This window comes from Phocoena phocoena, chromosome 4 (assembly GCF_963924675.1).
Source record: "Phocoena phocoena chromosome 4, mPhoPho1.1, whole genome shotgun sequence".
NCBI lineage: Eukaryota > Metazoa > Chordata > Mammalia > Artiodactyla > Phocoenidae > Phocoena > Phocoena phocoena.
The window spans coordinates 74,511,960-74,532,665 of NC_089222.1; the positions used below are offsets into that span (position 1 = coordinate 74,511,960).

General features: G+C 51.2%; 2 protein-coding genes across 2 annotated transcripts in view; both read left to right on the forward strand.

The window, feature by feature from the left end:
* Positions 1 to 20,706, forward strand: part of MUC4 (mucin 4, cell surface associated) — a 54,972-nt gene that overhangs the window by 26,036 nt on the left and 8,230 nt on the right. Inside the window, 16 exon segments of the mRNA XM_065875846.1 lie at positions 4,848 to 5,000; positions 6,345 to 6,478; positions 7,355 to 7,519; positions 8,269 to 8,424; positions 9,537 to 9,667; positions 11,107 to 11,195; positions 12,935 to 13,114; positions 13,298 to 13,423; positions 14,180 to 14,299; positions 14,646 to 14,854; positions 15,598 to 15,688; positions 16,144 to 16,311; positions 16,902 to 17,003; positions 17,402 to 17,635; positions 18,741 to 18,878; positions 20,439 to 20,620. Coding sequence (XP_065731918.1) covers positions 4,848 to 5,000; positions 6,345 to 6,478; positions 7,355 to 7,519; positions 8,269 to 8,424; positions 9,537 to 9,667; positions 11,107 to 11,195; positions 12,935 to 13,114; positions 13,298 to 13,423; positions 14,180 to 14,299; positions 14,646 to 14,854; positions 15,598 to 15,688; positions 16,144 to 16,311; positions 16,902 to 17,003; positions 17,402 to 17,635; positions 18,741 to 18,878; positions 20,439 to 20,620 — 2,378 coding nt within the window.
* Positions 558 to 3,538, forward strand: LOC136122568 (mucin-4-like). The gene is made up of 5 exons (XM_065876648.1): positions 558 to 614; positions 992 to 1,163; positions 1,642 to 1,900; positions 1,979 to 2,360; positions 3,272 to 3,538. Exons 1-5 carry the CDS (start codon positions 558 to 560, stop codon positions 3,536 to 3,538), a joined length of 1,137 nt encoding a protein of 378 aa, XP_065732720.1.

The window sequence follows — 20,706 nt, forward strand, 5'->3', positions numbered from 1 at the left end:
CACGTGGACACACTCTTACAGAAGGCACTCCCCAGGAGACATCCTCTTCAGGTGAAACAACCACTTCATATCCAGCTAGTGTGAGCCGCACACCTGCGACAACATCAGAAATATCGACAACACCAACCTCAACAAACAGAAATTTCTCTCCATCTACTGGAGGCAATACATCTCGAATGACATCACAGGTGACGACATCACCAGCTTCAACAGACACCACTGTAATAAACACAAGGGACACATGGCCAACTGTAACGGGTCATATCACTCCAGTGGTCTCAACAGCCTCAGTGACAGCTGGACTAGAGGAAAAATCGACCTTACCCTCTTCCACCACTTCTACTGAGGAAACACCAGCATCTTCTCAGGACCACCATACTCAGAGCATAGAAACCACCAGAGAACCTCAAACCAATACCGTCACACATGTGATCGCATCAACCCTCTCATCATCCCCACGTGGACACACTCTTACAGAAGGCACTCCCCAGGAGACATTCTCTTCGGCTGAAACAACCGTTTCTTCCCCAGCCAGGGTGAGACACACACTTGCGACAATGGCAGAAATATTGACAGCACGAACGTCAACAGACAGAAATTCCTCTCCATTTAGTGTAAGCAACACATCTCCGACAACATCGGAGACGATCAGTTCACCAGCTTCATCAGACACCACTAGAGAAAACAAAAGGGACACATCATCAACTGTAATGAGAAATATCACTCCAGTGGCCTCAACAGTCTCAATAACAACTGCACTGGAGGAACAATCTACCTTACCCTCTTCCACCACTTCTACTGAGGAAACATCAGCATCTTCTCCAGACCACAAAACTCAGAGCATGGAAACCACCAGAGAACCTCAAGGCACGACCATCACAGATGTGACCACGTCAACTCCCTCATCATCCCCACGTGGACACACTCTTACAGAAGGCACTCCCCAGGAGACATCCTCTTCAGGTGAAACAACCACTTCATATCCAGCTAGTGTGAGCCGCACACCTGCGACAACATCAGAAATATCGACAACACCAACCTCAACAAACAGAAATTTCCCTCCATCTACTGGAGGCAACACATCTCGAATGACATCACAGATGACGACATCACCAGCTTCAACAGACACCACTGTAATAAACACAAGGGACACATGGCCAACTGTAACGGGTCATATCACTCCAGTGGTCTCAACAGCCTCAGTGACAGCTGGATTGGAGGAACAATCAACCTTACCCTCTTCCACCACTTCTACTGAGGAAACATCAGCATCTTCTCAGGACCACCATACTCAGAGCATAGAAACCACCAGAGAAACTCAAACCACCACCATCACAGAGGTGACCACGTCAACTCCCTCATCATCCCCACGTGGACACACTCTTACAGAAGGCACTCCCCAGGAGACATCCTCTTCAGGTGAAACAACCACTTCATATCCAGCTAGTGTGAGCCGCACACCTGCGACAACATCAGAAATATCGACAACACCAACCTCAACAAACAGAAATTTCCCTCCATCTACTGGAGGCAACACATCTCGAATGACATCACAGGTGACGACATCACCAGCTTCAACAGACACCACTGTAATAAACACAAGGGACACATGGCCAACTGTAACGGGTCATATCACTCCAGTGGTCTCAACAGCCTCAGTGACAGCTGGATTGGAGGAACAATCAACCTTACCCTCTTCCACCACTTCTACTGAGGAAACATCAGCATCTTCTCAGGACCACCATACTCAGAGCATAGAAACCACCAGAGAACCTCAAACCAATACCGTCACACATGTGATCGCATCAACCCTCTCATCATCCCCACGTGGACACACTCTTACAGAAGGCACTCCCCAGGAGACATTCTCTTCGGCTGAAACAACCGTTTCTTCCCCAGCCAGGGTGAGACACACACTTGCGACAATGGCAGAAATATTGACAGCACGAACGTCAACAGACAGAAATTCCTCTCCATTTAGTGTAAGCAACACATCTCCGACAACATCGGAGACGATCAGTTCACCAGCTTCATCAGACACCACTAGAGAAAACAAAAGGGACACATCATCAACTGTAATGAGAAATATCACTCCAGTGGCCTCAACAGTCTCAATAACAACTGCACTGGAGGAACAATCTACCTTACCCTCTTCCACCACTTCTACTGAGGAAACATCAGCATCTTCTCCAGACCACAAAACTCAGAGCATGGAAACCACCAGAGAACCTCAAGGCACGACCATCACAGATGTGACCACGTCAACTCCCTCATCATCCCCACGTGGACACACTCTTACAGAAGGCACTCCCCAGGAGACATCCTCTTCAGGTGAAACAACCACTTCATATCCAGCTAGTGTGAGCCGCACACCTGCGACAACATCAGAAATATCGACAACACCAACCTCAACAAACAGAAATTTCTCTCCATCTACTGGAGGCAATACATCTCGAATGACATCACAGGTGACGACATCACCAGCTTCAACAGACACCACTGTAATAAACACAAGGGACACATGGCCAACTGTAACGGGTCATATCACTCCAGTGGTCTCAACAGCCTCAGTGACAGCTGGACTAGAGGAAAAATCGACCTTACCCTCTTCCACCACTTCTACTGAGGAAACACCAGCATCTTCTCAGGACCACCATACTCAGAGCATAGAAACCACCAGAGAACCTCAAACCAATACCGTCACACATGTGATCGCATCAACCCTCTCATCATCCCCACGTGGACACACTCTTACAGAAGGCACTCCCCAGGAGACATTCTCTTCGGCTGAAACAACCGTTTCTTCCCCAGCCAGGGTGAGACACACACTTGCGACAATGGCAGAAATATTGACAGCACGAACGTCAACAGACAGAAATTCCTCTCCATTTAGTGTAAGCAACACATCTCCGACAACATCGGAGACGATCAGTTCACCAGCTTCATCAGACACCACTAGAGAAAACAAAAAGGACACATCATCAACTGTAATGAGAAATATCACTCCAGTGGCCTCAACAGTCTCAATAACAACTGCACTGGAGGAACAATCTACCTTACCCTCTTCCACCACTTCTACTGAGGAAACATCAGCATCTTCTCCAGACCACAAAACTCAGAGCATGGAAACCACCAGAGAACCTCAAGGCACGACCATCACAGATGTGACCACGTCAACTCCCTCATCATCCCCACGTGGACACACTCTTACAGAAGGCACTCCCCAGGAGACATCCTCTTCAGGTGAAACAACCACTTCATATCCAGCTAGTGTGAGCCGCACACCTGCGACAACATCAGAAATATCGACAACACCAACCTCAACAAACAGAAATTTCCCTCCATCTACTGGAGGCAACACATCTCGAATGACATCACAGATGACGACATCACCAGCTTCAACAGACACCACTGTAATAAACACAAGGGACACATGGCCAACTGTAACGGGTCATATCACTCCAGTGGTCTCAACAGCCTCAGTGACAGCTGGATTGGAGGAACAATCAACCTTACCCTCTTCCACCACTTCTACTGAGGAAACATCAGCATCTTCTCAGGACCACCATACTCAGAGCATAGAAACCACCAGAGAAACTCAAACCACCACCATCACAGAGGTGACCCCATCCACTCCCTCATCATCCCCACGTGGACACACTCTTACAGAAGGTAGTCCCGAGGAGACATTGTCTTCGGCTAAAACAACCGTTTCTTCCCCAGCCAGGGTGAGCCGCACACCTGCGACAACATCAGAAATGTTGACAACACCAACCTCAACAGACAGAAATTTCTCCCCATCTACTGGAAGCAGCACATCTCCTACAACATCAGAGATGATCAATTCACCAGCTTCAACAGACACACTGAGTGATGTAGCCTCTCATTCTCCTTCCACAATGTTTTCCACAAGTGGAGAAGTTCTGACAACCACCCCAGGCTCATTCACCCATGAAATTATGAGTGCTGGTGTCATTCCCCCTATAGGTTCTGGCAATAACTCCTTGACAAATACCACACATGTCCCTACTTCCTCAGTGGGCGAGTCAAGCACACCCACCTCTGAGCATCTTGCAACTGTTCAGATAGTAGCCTCTACTATGCATCCTATTACAAAGCCAACAGATATGGTTTCTACAAGTACTCATAACAGTGTAGCTGGATCCACACCGACTTCACCGTTTCCACCAACAAGCTACCTTTCTATCAATACCACTCCTGATACTTCTTCAGCATGTAAGTATTCTAAGAGTCCATTGCTTACTCTACAGCCATCCACAGACTGTTCTGTCTCTGACTCTACTTCTTTTGGTGATGTGGGCACAGCTCAGACCATATCGAGTTTCTATACTTCAACCAGTTATTTTTCATTCTCTCAATCAGCCCCTGGCCCTGCAGTCACCTGGAGCTCCACCACCCTATTCACAGGTCACCCCACTCATCTGTCTGTTACCAGCACTTCTCCACCATCCACAGCATCCTTAAGCTCTGCCGTGAAGACTGAGACATCAGGTAGGTGGGGACTCCGGAGTCTTGGCCTCTTACAGTGGCCCAATTGGCTCAGTTCAGCCTCAAGGAGTGCTTGAGAGAGGAAGGTGAGTTAGGACTGCCAGGCTGGAGTTCAGGTCCACGAGAAGATGAAGTCAGTGGCGGGTATGGTGGGTGACAGGCTCATCATCCCTTCTACCCCAGGAGATAACTATTTTTCTGCAGGGAGTGATTTGGGTGTGACCAGAAGACAGACAGGCTCCTAGCTGTCTCTCCCAGCTCCTAAAGTCTCTGACTCTCTTTAACTCTGCTATTTTCTCTGTAAAGCCCACTCCAGTCTTCTTTCCCTGCCTGCCCAGGAACAATCGTAACCTCACAGAAGACAGACAGTGGGAGAAGCACAGCAACATCGCTACCCTCAACAACCTCCCAGACCCTTACCACTCCCACTGCTGGCACTTCCAGAGGCACCTGTTCAACAGCTGCCCCAGTCCCTATCAGGCCCGAGGAAGGCAAGTGATTCCACACAGCTGGAGCCTCTCCACCCTGGGAGGGAGAGGATGGAGTTAGATGTGGAGGTTGTAGCTGTGGCAGCTGGATTGGATCTACCAGTGAGATCCCTCACGGCTCGTTGGGGGAACCAGTTCTGTGGATCTCTCCACTGCCCTACCTGGGCCATTGGAAGTCCAGCCACCCTCCATACCCCCTTGATAGGGGTGGGTAACTGAGTGCTTAGTTTCAGCCTGCTTGCTCATAGACTGTTGTTTTGAATCAGAAGGGCCTTACAGGGGCAATGCAAGAGCATCAGAGTTGGGTGCTGAGGGTTGGCTTTGCACATGGTGCTGGGCTAGGAGCTAGAGATACAGAAATGATCAAGGTGCTGTCTAGCAAGAGACAGAGCTGCTGCCTCAGTAGGTACCATTAGAGGAATAAGCCCAGGATATTAGCTGCACACACTGGAAGGCCCCAGGGAATGTCAGGGGTGGGCGGTGGGGTCAAGGTGAAGAGGAGGCTTCCTGGAAAGAGTGAATAGGAGCTGGGGTAGCGGAAGTGCCCCAGGCAGGCAGGAGGGCCTGAACAGCTGGAATAAAGGCATGGACAGGAAAAGCAGTCCTAGTGTTGCATGGGGAGGAGATCCGTAAAGCATTGGGGGTTACCAGAAGTGAGGGGAAGGGTGCTGAGAAGCAAAGCTGTCATGTGAGGGGATCGTGTAGATAACAGGCACCAGGGAGGACGTGGCGTGATTTACATTTATGAACAGTGCCATGGTGGCTGGGGTGGGGGATGAATTTGCAGGAGGCCAGGAGAGCAGTGTAGAGACTGCTGCAGTATTCCAAGCAACACCAGGTGAGGGCTGCCAGTATGGAAAGGAGGAGGCCCATTTGAGAAAGGTTTAGGACAAGGTTTCTCAGATTGGAGCCCAAGGACCTCCCTGGGGGATCTGATGACAAATTCTACGGGGATTTTAAGTTTACCTAGAGAAATACCATCTTAGGGAACAAGTCTCATTCTGTGAAATGATCTTTCAATTACTCATCTTCACTACATTGGAGAAATTTTGTCTTTTCACCCTTAAAAGAATTTTGAGTACCATAACTGGTGCAGAATAATTTGTTGGTATTCTGACAGCAGAACCTGTTTTTCTTCAAACTGGGGAAGGCTGAGTATACCATTTCAGGGGTAAAATGAGGAGATGGGTTGAATGCAAGTGGAGAGAGGAGTCCTTGATGGCTCCCACTTAGGGGAACGGGGGGCAAGGGAGGAGGAGCAGCTTGGGGACACTCTTGGGGGCCCCTACCAGCCCTGATGACATCAAGGCCCATGAGAACTTCCTGCTCCTCTTTGTACCGGCCCAGGCGTTTCCCTGTTCCCCTATGGGCTGTGTGCTGGAGACCAGGAGTTTGTCAAGAGGACTGTGGACTTCACCTCGCCACTCTTCAAACCCCAGATTGGCTTCCCCCTCGGCTCCTCTCTCCGGGATTCCCTCTATGTGAGTCCCCAACTGAAGTCCAAAGGGCAGGACCCATGACCAGCATTCCACGGGCCTTGCTTCTCCCTTTAAGCCTCAGAGACATCCCTGTGACCATGACCAACCATGACCATGACCGAGCAGGAGAATGGAAGCAACGCTGCTCAGGCACCTACTGTGTCCCTGCCGCTAGCTCAGTTTGCATGCACCATCTTTAATGATAGGGCACCAGCTGAAGAAGGCAGGGAGCTAGGCAAGGCCTCCCCACCCAGGTGGACAGAAGTGTTGTCACCTCAGTAGAGAGGTGCCGGGGCCAGTAAGCTCTCCACCGTTTTCACGGGCCCTTTTATTGAGTAGGACGCTCTGCTTGGGAAAAATGACTCTTTGATGCTGTTCACATTTTCTATAATTATTTCCTGGTTCCCTGGTCCAAGTATTGATACTTCATGTCTCCCGGAGGAGAGCTGAATAGCAGTCGTGGCCCTCAGTGAGGGGGCTGAGTCAGGACACACTGTGAAAGGGTGACACAGCGATGGGGTGAGGGTATCAATTCTTTTAGCTCTAATGGATATAGCACAAGCTTCAGGGGTGGGGCTAAGGGGATGTACCCAGAGACGTCTGCTCTATGATGATGGGCTGTCTGTAGATGGGTCTGCCACTGAAGCAGGACAAAACCTACCGCCTTAGGAAGGACTTAGGATGTGAGGAATGGCCTAAGGATGAAAAGTATTTGTGGGAGAACTATGTAAAGGGCCTCTCCCGGCAGGGAGGGAGATGGATGAGACCTTCCAGAGGTTGTTGAAATCTCTGAAGTTCTACCCTCATGCATCCCAGGAGCTGATCCAAGGCTGGGATGCTCCCTTCCTGAATGCTAACCAGAAGACCCTTTGTGCTCAGTTCACAGATAATGGCCAAATCATTTTTCCGGAGTCAGAGTACCAGATTTTCTCCTACCCCAACCCTCCCCTTAGAGGCTTTACAGCCTGGGATCCTGTGGCCCTGGTGGCTCCATTCTGGGACGATGCTGATTTCTCCAGCAGCCGGGGAACCATATTTTACCAGGTGGGCCTTTCAAAGCTCAGCACTCAGGGTCCTGCAGCAGCCAAGGAGAGACAAAGGGCTGTGTGGAGGACCTTGAAAGTGCTCCAGCTGTCATAGCCCGGGCTCAGTGTGGGCAGGGATTGAAGCTTAAATATGAGGGCGGGAAGGAAGCAGACTAGGACACAACCACAGGAAGACTGCAGGTGACAGAGATGCGGTGCAGCGATCCATGGTTTGATTTTAGAATGAGGTTGTAGGAGTCCATCCTAACGAGGCTGAATCAAGCAGGGACCCTGCGTGTGCTCCTGGGTGGGGTTTATGACTCCAATCAGTGGGAGGTACCAGCACAATGAAAGCTACCGTAGGCGAATGTGGATCGTGCCCCTGCCACGGACAAGGCACTGTAGAAGGTCCAAAGGTGAAGAAATACATGCCTGTCTTCAAGGAGCCTTCAGCCGGACATAGGGAGGTACAAAGAGGCACAGGTGGTTGCACAGTCAGAGCCAGCTTATGCTAAGAGATGCACAAGTTCAAGTCCAGAAGACTTGGGTTTCTGGGCCTCGACTCTCCACTCCATACACCCCAGGCGTCCCTGTGGCCTGAATTTGGATCTATCTTAAGGTCACAGGCACTAACTTTGAAAATGTAGGCCTGGGAGGGGGAAGGATGGGAGACACAGGTGGGCTAAAGTGAGCAGAAAGTGGGGGGTCCCTCAGGAGTATTGAGCTGGGACCCTCATTTCCTTGTCCGTATCTGCCTTCTTTTTCTAGGAATACGAGACTCTCTATGATGAATACAACCTGCTAGTGAGGGAGGTGGAGTCTTCGATTAAAAGGTTAACAAACACCTGGAACTACAAAGCCAGGTGGACGCTAAAGGTCACGTGGGTCCACGTCCCCCCCTATCCTGCCTGGGGGACCATCGGGGTGAGTGGACCAATGGGCACTTCCCTGTGAACCATCTGGAAGTCAGACATCCTAGAATCCTAGGCAGGGCCCACTCTTCTAAACTCCTCTCTGACTCAAGGACAGATGGCTGATTATAGCACTCCCCTCCGAGCCCACCTCCCCGCCTCCCCATCCCCCATCCCTCCACCTCCAACCCCCCCCCCCACCCTGTTTCCTGAGCACTTACCACGTGCCAGGTATGCCTCAGGGCTACGCTTACATGACATCACACCAGCCCAGAGCACTGGGTATTAGGAGTTGAAACATGGGACATGAAATTTCTGTTAGTCAAAAGTGGCTGCCTATTGGCAATTTTATATGGCTCAACCTAATATTATTATTCACATATTAGAGATGAGGGAGATGATGGCTAGAGAGGTTAAACAACTTGCTCATGGTCACCCAGCTAGGAAATGACAAAGCCAGGCCTGGAGCTGAGGTTTTTCTGACTCTGTACTCTGGCTCTCGACTGAAATGCATCCAGTGGAAGGGGGCACACCACAGGCTCTCCTTAATCTTCTCTCTGGGGCCTCACCGCTCGGACAGTCACAAAGTTATTCCTTGTGTCTGGTCTAAAAAGTCACTCATTTCTTCATTGGCTCAACAAATTCATTGCTTACTTCCTTTGTACAAACCCAGTGCTTGACACCCACCTTCAGAGAACCTCCAGTCTCACCTGCGTGGTCCTCCACACTATTTAGGGTGAGGGGACGTTGGGACAATATCCTTAAATATCCCAGAGGAAGTTCCTCAGGCCTCTCCCAGCTCTCAAGCGTCTTGGCTAACCTCTCAGGTTGCTGAAGCTTTCTCATACAGACCCTCTTCTAACTGGATTCTAACCCAGAGTCCTTTACCTTCCCTCCCTGGAAAGAAGTCACAAAGAAGGCAAATCCACCATGGCAGGTGCTTTGACAGTTAGGGTGAAATCTGTGCATAATTCCAAACTTGTTTATATTTTAAGCCCATGCCTTTGCTCTGGGTAGGCCAGGAAAAGGTGACGTGGATGTGGTGGGGGTGGGGGGTGGGATGGGTGGTGGGACATCCCAGATCTCTCACAGGCATCCCTATGTCTGTCTCCTACCAACCCCCAGACCAACACCTACCAGGCCATCCTTTCCACAGACGGGAGCAGGTCCTACGCCATGTTTCTCTACCAAAGCGGCGGTATGCAGTGGGATGTGACCCGGCACCCAGGCAACCCTGTCCTGATGGGCTTCTCCAGGTAGGACAGGGAGGGGCTGTCAGCCCTGAGCAGATAATTGGAGCCCTGCAGAGCAGGGCTTGCACTGCACACACACTCCATCCCCCCCAGGACAAGGCAGGATTCCTCCTTGCCAATGCTTCTGACTCACACAGACTCCAGTTCCCATTTCTTGCTGTTTCAGATTAAAAGATCCCTATTCACCCTGCCATTCTCTTTCCTACCCCAATCCCAGTGCACAGTGATAACAATTCCCAGAGCTTTCACTTCTAGGATTTCCACTGACATTAGCTGACCTCTCTCAACTTCTCAAATATCATCACAATAACAGCCAACATTTATTACACCAAGTACTTAATAGGCATTATTTCATTTGACTATCACAGCAACCTCATGAAGGAGATACCATTTACTACCCATTCTGCAGGTAAGGAAACTGAGGTACAAATAGACAAGTCATTGCCCAAAGTCACAGAGCTGGGAAGTGGCAAAGCAGGAAGTTGAATCCAAAATATAATGCTGAAGTCTGCCTTCCTGACTTCTGATGGGCTGAGAATTAACCTCTCGCCCAGGGGCACCAACAGCTTGTGTGGGGTCAGTGGCAAAGATGGAGAGCAGAGAGGTGGATGACGCGTGGATGCGGGCGTGGGTTCCCAAGTGTGGAGATGGCTCATTCTCTGACACAACAGCTCCGAGCCATGGTGTGTGTGCAATCAGTTGTGAAGGTCACATGTAATTTGTTACTGGTAATTGCTGCAAGGGTTTTTCTCCGAGAGTGTGTTCAGGATCGCCCCTATAATTACATTGCTTTCACTTGCTTTTTGATGTGCCCTGGAGGAGAAAGTAGCGGAATTATCCAACTTAGCTAGGAATTTCACACCATTCTGAGTGCACCCATGGAAGGTGTCATGCCCATGAGCCTCATCTGTCCTGTGTCAAAGGGGAGAAAGGATCCGGAGTCGCTGCTCTGAGACGTGCACCCAGAGAGGCTGAGGGTTCTGCTCCAGGGTTTCCTCCTTCCTGGAGCGGCGCTTAAACACCACCCTGGGGTGTGTGGGGAGGGGCGGAGCACCCATTGCCCAGGTCCTCCTAACTCAGAGACTGCTCTTAACCCTCACAACCAGCCGTCCCCTACAGCGCCCCCTCTCCAACCCCTAGTTGAAGGGAAACTAACAGGAAGGAGGCCTGAGCTGTTTCTTTCACACCCCTGTCTCAGGACCAGTTTCCTGCGGTTCTCCATCTGATGTGGAATAAATTAGGGCCTCCTACCCCTGCCCCATCCGCCTCCTTCCCTCTCCTGCTTAGCGCTGGGAGTCAGTGATTCTGACTGAATAGCTGATAACTAATGACCGGCTGGACCGAGTGGGCTGACTGACCGGCCAGATGAATGAGTAACTTGCCGACTGAGGGGCAAGACTCTGTGTGTGACAGAGGCCAGAGATTCTTTCCTTTGCCTGCAGTGGAGATGGGTATTTCAAAAATAGCCCATTGACATTCCAGCCAGTGTGGAAGAAGTATCGTCCAGACCAATTCCTGGATTCCAACTCAGGTAAAAGCGCCATCTTATCACACTGGAGGGATTCAAGTCCTCTTCTGTCTCGCACTCCGCGTGTCATGACAGTCCTAGAGGGGCAGCTCCCTTGTATCTCCACCATCCCAAAGGGTGTTTCCAGCACAATCTGACCTCCCACAGGTGGAATCCAGACTTGGCACTGCCCAGGGAGCAGCGTACCTCCTGCACCCTCATGCAGTACAGAGTCTTCTCCCTGGAATGAGCCAAACCCAGGAGGACTATGAGAGGGGGCCCAGATCCTGAAAGCGAGGACGGGGTACAGCAGGAGGTGGGCACATGAATGAGCAGTTAGGAAAATTCTCCAAGTGTCCTGTCCTAGAGCTGGAGAGAGAACCCAGATGAGATCCCTTAATGGATCTACCAAAAAGGAGTTCCAGGGGATCTAACATCCATTCAGTCATCATTTATTGAGTACCTGCTGTGTGCTGGACACAGTGCTAAGAGCCACAAGTATGAAAAAAATAAAGACCAACTATGTTGGTCTCAGAGAGCTCTTTGGTAAGAAGGCCAGTACTTTAGGTCCCATGGGCCTCCTCCATGACTTGTACTGTCTGGTGGCCCCAAAGGGAAAGAAATTACAGTTTCCAAAATGTGATAGAACAAAAGATATTTTAGCATTAGAAATTAACCATGTAAACTGTGAAGCATAAATCCAGTTCTATTTGTTCTGTGGCAAGAAATTCTGGTAAACAGAAGCTGAGTCAAATCATGAGTGCCATCTTGTGGAGAAAGCTATCCTATCAGATTAAGTCCCTTCTATCCAGATGCAGCTGCTTGTGATGTAGGGGGCGCAATGTGATAATGTGTGTGTGTGTTTTGGGGGCGAGTATCTGGTGTGTTTCCCTCGATACCAGGCCATTGTGGAGAAGATACACGAACAGCTAATCATAAACAATGATTATCCTTTTCAAAACCTTATCAAGCTGTAGTTATCTTGATAATTTCTTCTTTTGTGTGGGAACAGGATCAAAATCTAATACATTATGTTCTATTGCATTTTTTTGTACTCTGGAGCCCCATTTCTCTCTCATGCAGCTGGGGTGGGTGGTAAGTAACTTACAGTTAATTAAAGGTCTATTTGAAGTTCAACCCCCCTTCAGGATTTCTTCTCCCAATTACTTCTCGTTTCCAAGGATGGCATCTGGGCACAGAGGAAGCTTCCTCAGCCTCGTATTGTTGGAGCAAGCGTCTGCTTCATGTACCACCTTCCCTGTGGTTCCCCAGCTGACCTCTGAGCCTCAGCCTCCATCCTGGCTGCTTTGGCCACTGGCATGTCTGTGCAAGTGTCTGAGCATGTAGCTGGTGGCTGGTGGCATCACTCACTGAGATATAGGGTGCATGAGGAGAAACTGGTTTGGGGGGATTGGCAGGTATTGGAGCTTAGAGTAGCAGACATGAGGGTAGAGAATGGGGTGGAGTGAAGCTCAGGGCCAGGGTTTGGCTCTGAGTTGGGTATAGGTGAGCTCTCCCTGCCCATCACTTGTCCCAGGGTTTCACCCTAAGATCCAAGCTTTGGGATTTTGACCATCACATCGAAGGGGCCTTTGGGGAGGAATCCCTGCCAGTCTCAGTTGGGTTCATCCCTGGAAGAGCTGTCCAGAGTTGGGGGAGTGACATACAGAGGGTGCATTTATGAGTTTTGCTTGTCCCTAAAGCTAAATCAGAGCTTGTGGCCCCAGGCCCTGGGATAACCTCTTCTTCCTCTGCTCCCCCAGGCTTCCGAGGGCTGCAAATCTACAAGCTACACAAGGAAAAAAAGCCCAACTACCGTCTCCAGTGCCTGCAGTGGTTGAAGAGAGAGTCTCAGTGGCCCAGCTGGGGCTGGAACCAGATCTCCTGCCCGTGTTCCTGGAGGCAGGGACTATGGGACTTGAGATTCCAGCCCATCAACATAGGTGACGCCTCCTTCCTATCTCTCGAGGCACCCCCAGTGTCCCCCACAAGCCCACCCCCTCCCTCTGGCCATGCCTGACCTTTCCCTTCCGGGGCACCCTCAGTTCCTCCCTGGAAGCACCCTGACCCCACTGCCGCCACCACCACGGGCATCCTGGGCCTGAGTGTGTCTGGGCTTGTTGCAGCCTGGTCGGGCCTTGGCAGCAGGCAGCTGTGCAGCTTCTCCTCCTGGAGAGGGGGCGTGTGCTGCAGCTACGGACCCTGGGGAGAGCTTCTCCAAGGCTGGAGAGTGCAGAGTCCTTGGCAGTTTGGTAAGTGTGTCCACGGAAAACTCAACCCCGCATTTTCTGGAGCTTTTTGTTCTTCACTGTCAGAGACCAGCTTGGGCTCCACGTCAGCAGTGGGACCCACAGAATGAAGCCTCTTTTCCACATTTCCTCCCAGCTGCTTCCCCTCAATTTCCTGATCTTGTAAGATTAGGAAGTTTCCAATATCCCTTCCAGCTGGCATCCTAGGGATTTCTGACTGAGTTCCTCTTGCCCCATCTCCACTTGGCCCATAACCCCAGCCCAGAGTAGGGATATCTTTCTAGGGAAGGGGAGGGGCCTGGTCTGACCCAGATTAGCAGGCTGTCTGGGGGAAGACATGGGGTCGTTTCCCGCAGAGATCTTCCAAAGGAGCTAGAGAGGACAGGGTTGGGGGCCCAGGGTAAGCATGTGCTCCCCACCTCCTCCCTGCAATCTCAGCAGCCTCCTTAGTCCCCAGACGACCAGCCACAGCCTCCCACTCTCAGCGCTTGGAAAACGGTGGGACTCAGCGCCCCCCACTCCAAGAAAGGAAGGACCCTGTGCCTGCCCACCAGAGGCTTTGCTCCACGTGGCTCTGACAAGCCCACAAGGGACATAGTAACTGGTCAATGGCCTAAGGTCATTAAGCAGGGTGGGATTTGAACTCATGTGGGCCTGATTTGCCAACCATGCCCTTGCCGCCCACATCATCCTGCCCAAACCTCCCAGCTGGGTCCTGCAGGTCCCTCATCTCCCCCCACCCGCTGCTCTTCCCCACAGACGAAGAACTGGAGCCGCAGAATTGGTGTTGCCGTTTCAACGACAAGCCCTCCTTCTGCGCCCTGTACCAGCTCAGGAGGCCCCGCGTCAGCTGCGCTGGGTACCAGCCCCCGAGGCCAGGTGAGGCTGCCGGAGCCCAGCCCTGGGGCAGGGCTGAAGTGGAAGATCTGGGGAGGGGTAGCCTCTCGGGGTCTGGACCAGGGCGGCAGAAGCTTCCTGGGGCAGCACTGTGACCACAAGGGAAGGTAGAGGTGTGTGCGGAGTGTGGCAGAGGAGGGACTTCAAACATGGCCCTGCGGAGGGAGAGGTGTGGTAGGTGGGGAGGTAATGAGAGGACATGAGTGGGCACACAAGCATGAGAGGGCTTTCGGGGAGGGTTAAATGCTCCATGAGCACCTCTCCAGGCTGAAGCCTCCCAGGTCTTTCCCTGGTCTGCCCTGCAAACCTGGTACCTCATTTGTTCCAGCCTGGATGTTTGGGGACCCCCACATCACCACCTTGGATGGTGCCAATTACACCTTCAATGGGCTGGGAGACTTCCTGCTGGTCCGGACCCAGGATAGAAACTCCTCCTTCCTGCTGCAGGGCCGCACTGCCCAGACCGGCTCGGCCCAGGCCACCAACTTCATTGCCTTCGCCGCTGAATACAACTCCAGCAGCCTGGACCCCATCACGGTGAGTGGGGCCGGGGCCCTCCCCTCGCAGGGAGCCTTTAGCTCAGGGACCTTCAGCTGGAGACTGAGGCCCCGGAGGAGAAAGAGAAGGAAGAAGGGAAGGGAGCAGGAGGGAGGGAGGATGCATCCTGCCAGCGCAGTGGTTCAGATTAGGAGTTTGGGATTAGCACACATACACACTACTCTATATAAAATAGATCACCAACAAGGACCTACTATATAGCCCAGGGAACTATACCGAATATTTTGTAATAACCTATAAGGGAAGAGAATCTGAAGAATTGTATATATATATATTCTTCATATACATATATGTCTGAATTGCTGTGCTGTACACCTGAAACTAACATGATATTGTAAATCAACTATACTTCAATAAAAATAAATAAATCATTTAAAAAAGAGTCAACCCGGGAGACACGGGATTAGGGTCCTGGCTGTGAGACTGAAGAAACAACTTAACTTCCAGTGCCTCTTTTTCCTTAGAGTAAAATGGGGATGATAATATTACCTACCTCACAGGGCCGCTGTGAGATTTAAAAGCTAATCTATGAAACGTGCCTCGCTCAGAGCCTGGCCCACGCCAAGCGCCTCACACATGGTAGCTAGTATCACCTCATGGTCACACTCCCCATCACCTTCACCTTCATCCAAGCCCCAGGCTCTGAGCTCTGCGCAGCCTCCCTCCCCAGTTTCTGGGCCCACCTGCAGGTCGGTCTTAGGCCTCTGCCAATTCCCTTCCAGGTTCAATGGCTCCTTGAGCCCAGTGACATAATCCACGTTCGGCTCAACAACCAGACTGTAAAATTTGAGACTAACCATGAAGGTGCAAAAGGTAGGCTGGGGACAGCCGTCAGCTGCCCTCTCCTGCTACCCTGCCTGGGTCAGGATCAGCAGGGTGCCCAGCACCAGGCAGAAGGGAGCTGGGGCCGAGAGGCAGTGGCGTCGGGGAGGAGCAGCGTGGTCACCACCCCTGCTGTCCCTCCAGCAGCTGTGTCTGAGCAGTTCCTTCACCAGAGCTGGGCCTTAAACTTTCCCTCCTCACTTCTCTCCTTCCCCTGAGGCCATGACAGCCTCCAGCCCATCCTCAGTCCCCAGGGAGAAGGGTGTGGGGTGGGCCGTGAAGGTGTCCTGTGAGTGTGGTTTGGGGCCACTGGAGTAGGACCCTGCAGGGCATCTCCCAGCTGCTCTTAGTCTCCTCGCTGCATCTTGAAACTTCACTACTGCCAAGTCTTGGGCCTCCAGGGCTCCAATGCTGGCTTTTTCCTCATTTGTCTCCCAACATTCCAGGCCAGGAGATGTTCAACACCTCTGGAGTCGTAATGACCCGCAATGGCTCCACGGTATCAGCCAACTTTGATGGGGCAGTGACCATCTCAGTGATCGCTATCTCCAACATCCTCCACGCGTCCTGCAGCCTCCCGGAGGAGTATCAGAACCACACAGAGGGCCTCATGGGTAAGGAACTGGCAGGAGCCTGCCTCTGCCGTGGGAGCTCAGAACCCCCAGCCCGTAAGCAGCTCCACCTCCAGTGGGCCTGTGGACATCACAGGTGGAGTTTCCTTTCTCAGCCTCCTTGGAACAGAGCCTGAGGGTACAGAGCAGCAGGCAAGGAGGAGGGAGGTAGCTCTTCAGCTACCTCTGAGGCTCACTTCCCATCCTCCTGAAGCTCCAGGTCCAGGGCAGCGGGGGGGAGGGGGCATCGAGGGTGGGCTCTGGGGAGCATGGGGCCAGCAGCCACCCTTCCCCTCCCTGCCTCCCTCCCTCCTTCCCTCTGGCTTCACATCTTCCCACCCTCCCCCATCCCCCACATTCCCTCCCTTCTTTCCCCACTTCCTCCTTCACTTCCTTCTTCCCTGAAGCAGAGGGGCAGGCTCTGAGGCTATAGTCCTCTCCTGGCCTCCTGGAGGAGTGAACCGACAACAGATGCAACTGAAAGAGGCTTCGCAGGCCTCCTACTCCCCACATCTCCATGTGACCTGTTGGATGCTCCCCAGGGAAGGGAAGGCCACAGTCCCAGGGTGGCTGACCCCTGCTCTGTCCCTCAGGCTTCTGGAACGGCAACCCAGATGACGACTTCAGGATGCCCAATGGCTCCACCCTTCCCCCAGGGAGCTCCGAGGAGATGCTTTTTCACTATGGAATGACCTGTGAGTGTGAGCCTCAGGGTCCCCAGGCAGATGGGGTAGGGCCAGGATGACGGAAGCTACAGCACTGCCTCCCTCAGGCCTGTGGGGACCAGACCCCTGTCCTCTATGAGAGGGGAGTAGGAGGGAAGAGACCTGAGGATGCTGGTGCCCCCCCAGATTTGTCCCCTCCACTTCCGTCCCACCTGCGTCTCTCTACCTGGAAGAGAGGACAAGGAAGTTGGGTGGCCCTCACTCACGAGAGCGGGGACTTCCAGACTCAGAAGCTGGAAGTCACTCTGTCCTTCCACATACCCCTCCCCCACCCAAACCATATAAATTAAGGGTAAGGGGTGGACACAGCAGAAATATAGCTGGAGTCCCACCCTGGTGCCACCACCATCGCACCTTGTGTGTTTTAGGGGAAATCAACGGAACAAGCCTTTTTGGCAAGAGGGACGACCATTTGCCTTCCAACTTCACCCCTGTCTTCTTGTCACAACTGTCGGGAAACAAATCTTTGAATGAAAATTTGACCTCCAAGTGTAATGGAGATACATACTGCATCTACGATGCCCTGGCCACAGGAAACAAAAGCCTTGGACTGTACACTGGGATGCTCTTTAGAACATACCAGCAGATGAACACCACCCTGAGTAAGTGGTATGAGGCCCAGGGAGGCATGTGCAGAGTTAGGGGGCAGATGAGGTGACCCCCTTCCATGACACTCCTTTAAACTACACATTTTTAAAACTTAACAGATTCTTTTGCTCATGTTATTCCTCTGCTCAAACCGTCCCATGATCCCCCAGCCCTGTCCTTATGATAACCTTCAAAGCCCTATCCAATCTGGCCCCATTGCCTCTCCAAACTCTTCTCCTAGGACTTCCCACCTCACTCATTCCACTCCAGCCCCACTGGCTTCTTTGTGTTCTTCACACATGCCAGGCTCACACCCGACTCCGAGATACTGCACGTGCCATTCTCTTTGCCTGGAATGCCCTTCCCCCAGAGAGCCACAGGCTCGTCCCTCACCTCCTTGCAGTCTCTATTCAAATGTCACCTTCTCAGCAGTGCCTTTCTTGGCTAGCCTGCCTAAAATTTCACATTCACCCCCACTTCCTATTTGCCTTCCCTGCTTTATTTTTTCTCCTTAGTATCTATAACTATCTAACATATTTTCTAATTTTCATAGGTATCTTTTTTATTATTTGTTCATTGCTGCATCCTTACTACCTAGAACAGTTCCAGCCATAGAGTAGATGCTCAATAAATATTTGTTATGACTGACTGACTGACTGAATGAATAAACAATTGTATGGAAATAGCAGGGCTCCAAAACACAGAGACCAGTGCAAAGGTTTTACTCCCTCTCCATTTCCTGACAAATGCAAAGCCCATCAGATGTTACCCTCATGGTTTACAGCCCTCTTCCAAAGGTAAAACTCCACAACGGTCTGAGCAATGCTGACCTCTGATTCACTTCATACCATGCCCAGAATAGCATTCTGATCAGGAAAGAACTTGAATCCTGTTTGAGGAGAAGATAAAAGAGAGAATAAAGATTTGGGTGTGTGGGCAATACAACCACAACCTTCTCTGCATGTGTCTGAGAGCAGGTACACAGAATAATTCCTTCTTCTGGAGGTAGGTCACAGCCCAGGCAATGCCTCACACAAGAGAGAGGACTGAAGAAACAGGAGGCCCAGAAGACAAGAGAGTATCTTGCCTCACATCTCGCATTCCTTCTTTGTGTCTCAGATCAGTACCCCCCGTCTATTGAGGGTCCTGATGTGATGGAAGCCTACATGGGACAGGCCAAGGTGGTTAATTACACCAGCAGCACTAAGGACGTCACATTCACTCTCAGAAACAACTACACTGACTTCAAGCTCTTTGGTAAGAATCCTTGGCTGGGGCTGTAGCAGATGAGGTCACAGTCAAGCTTCGGGTAATTTTGCATTATTATACCCTGTGCAACTTCATGTCACTTTTCCATTGGAATATCCAGGACCAACATTTCTTGGGAATAATCCCTGTAATTCAAATAGGTGCCCCCAGTGAATAGTAGTGATGGGCTTATGGAGATTTGGCTGGCTAGCTAGACTGCCTCTGGGCATGTACAACTGATTCAAAGACCATTTCATCTCAGTCTTATAATATGCAATCATCCTTATGCAATCAACAAATTATTAGAATAAACATAACAATTAACAAATGCTAATTTAAAACATTTTCATATCTATTAAAAGAAGGATATCATATGGGACGAGATTTAAAGAAATGCAAATAACTTCATTTGGTACCTTTCTCACTATTTTTATGTTTGTCAACCATGTTTACTTCACTTTGCCTCTCTTTATCTGCTTTTCTGCGCTGGGACCAAGAAAAGCTCCATCTTTCCCTCCCAGTAATGGTGTGAAGACCTGGTTTCAGGACTGTAACCATGATCTGGGTCAAGAGTCAAAGCCCAGGGAATTCCCTGGCAGTCCAGTCCTTAAGACTCAGCACTTTCACTGCGGTGGGCCCGGGCTCAATCCCCGGTTTGGGAACTAAGATCCCACAAACCACGAGGCACGGCAAAAAAAGAAAAAAAAAGAGTCAAAGCCCACAGGATGTAGCTTGCCTTCTGTTGCCAGCACTAATTAAGCTGGTGACTGTTCTTTGCTAAAACCAAAGCCCTTAGGGACCTTATTCTGAGCTCTGAGCACCTCTCTGACTCATTTTCTTTCTCTGTGCATAAGAAGGGACTGCTTTGGCTGTACCCTGCTGCTCCATATAGCATCCCTTCAGGTGCCAAATTAATAGTATCAGGAGATTTTCTCCTCCATGGGGCTCCTGTCCTGAAGAGTGTTGGCCTGGAAGTTATGCTCGTTTGTTCCCTCCTATCAGCTCTTCTCAATCTACTGTTTTAAGGAGACGTTCCTATTTTCTTGAAAAACATAAGACAGGTTGGATCAGAAGAGTCTTTATTGATAGGTAGCAGTGTTTCACTGTAGTCTGGTGTCTGAAGGTGGCTGGTCAAAAGTCCAGGCAATGAGAGCAGCGGGTGAGAAATCAGGGCGAGGGATGAGGATGCCATGAAGCTGAAGTCAGTTGGGCTTGCAGTGTAGCCTGGGGAAGTGTTGGGAGGATCCTGGCCTTTGTCCTCCATCCCCCCTGGATGTCCCATCCTGGTGCAGGCCTAGGCAGCGTTGCCTTTTGGGGTCTCTTCAGGGGGAGCAGCTGCCTCCCCCTCTGTGAGGTTCCACCCTATGATCACTGAGTTGGGCTGGTGCCACCTCCAGCTCGGAGCGTGATCAGGATTACTCCAGGAAACCAGCCTTGCTCAAGGAAATGCTGGAAAAAATTGGAGGGGTGTTCTGGGGGTGGGGGATGTCCAGCATCAGCTCTTGGGGTGGCGGAGAGCAGAGCAGTTGAGGCCTCCAGCTCTCAACAGTCTCGTCTTCCCTGGGGCAGAGAATGGGACATTGCTATGGACACCAAAGTTGCTGGGACCATTTACTCTGGAGATTCTAGCAAGAAGTGCCAAGGACAACTTGTCATCTGTACTCAAGCCAAGGACAGTGGTCTGTGCGTGCAAGGCAGAGAGCCAGTGTTTATACAACCAGACCAGCTGGGTGGGCAATTCCTCCCTGGAGGTGAGTGGTGAAGAGGGTTGGCGGTGGGGGGGTTTCCAAGTTGAGGGAAAGGAAGTGGGAACTGAAGGGATGTCGTCCTTCAGCTC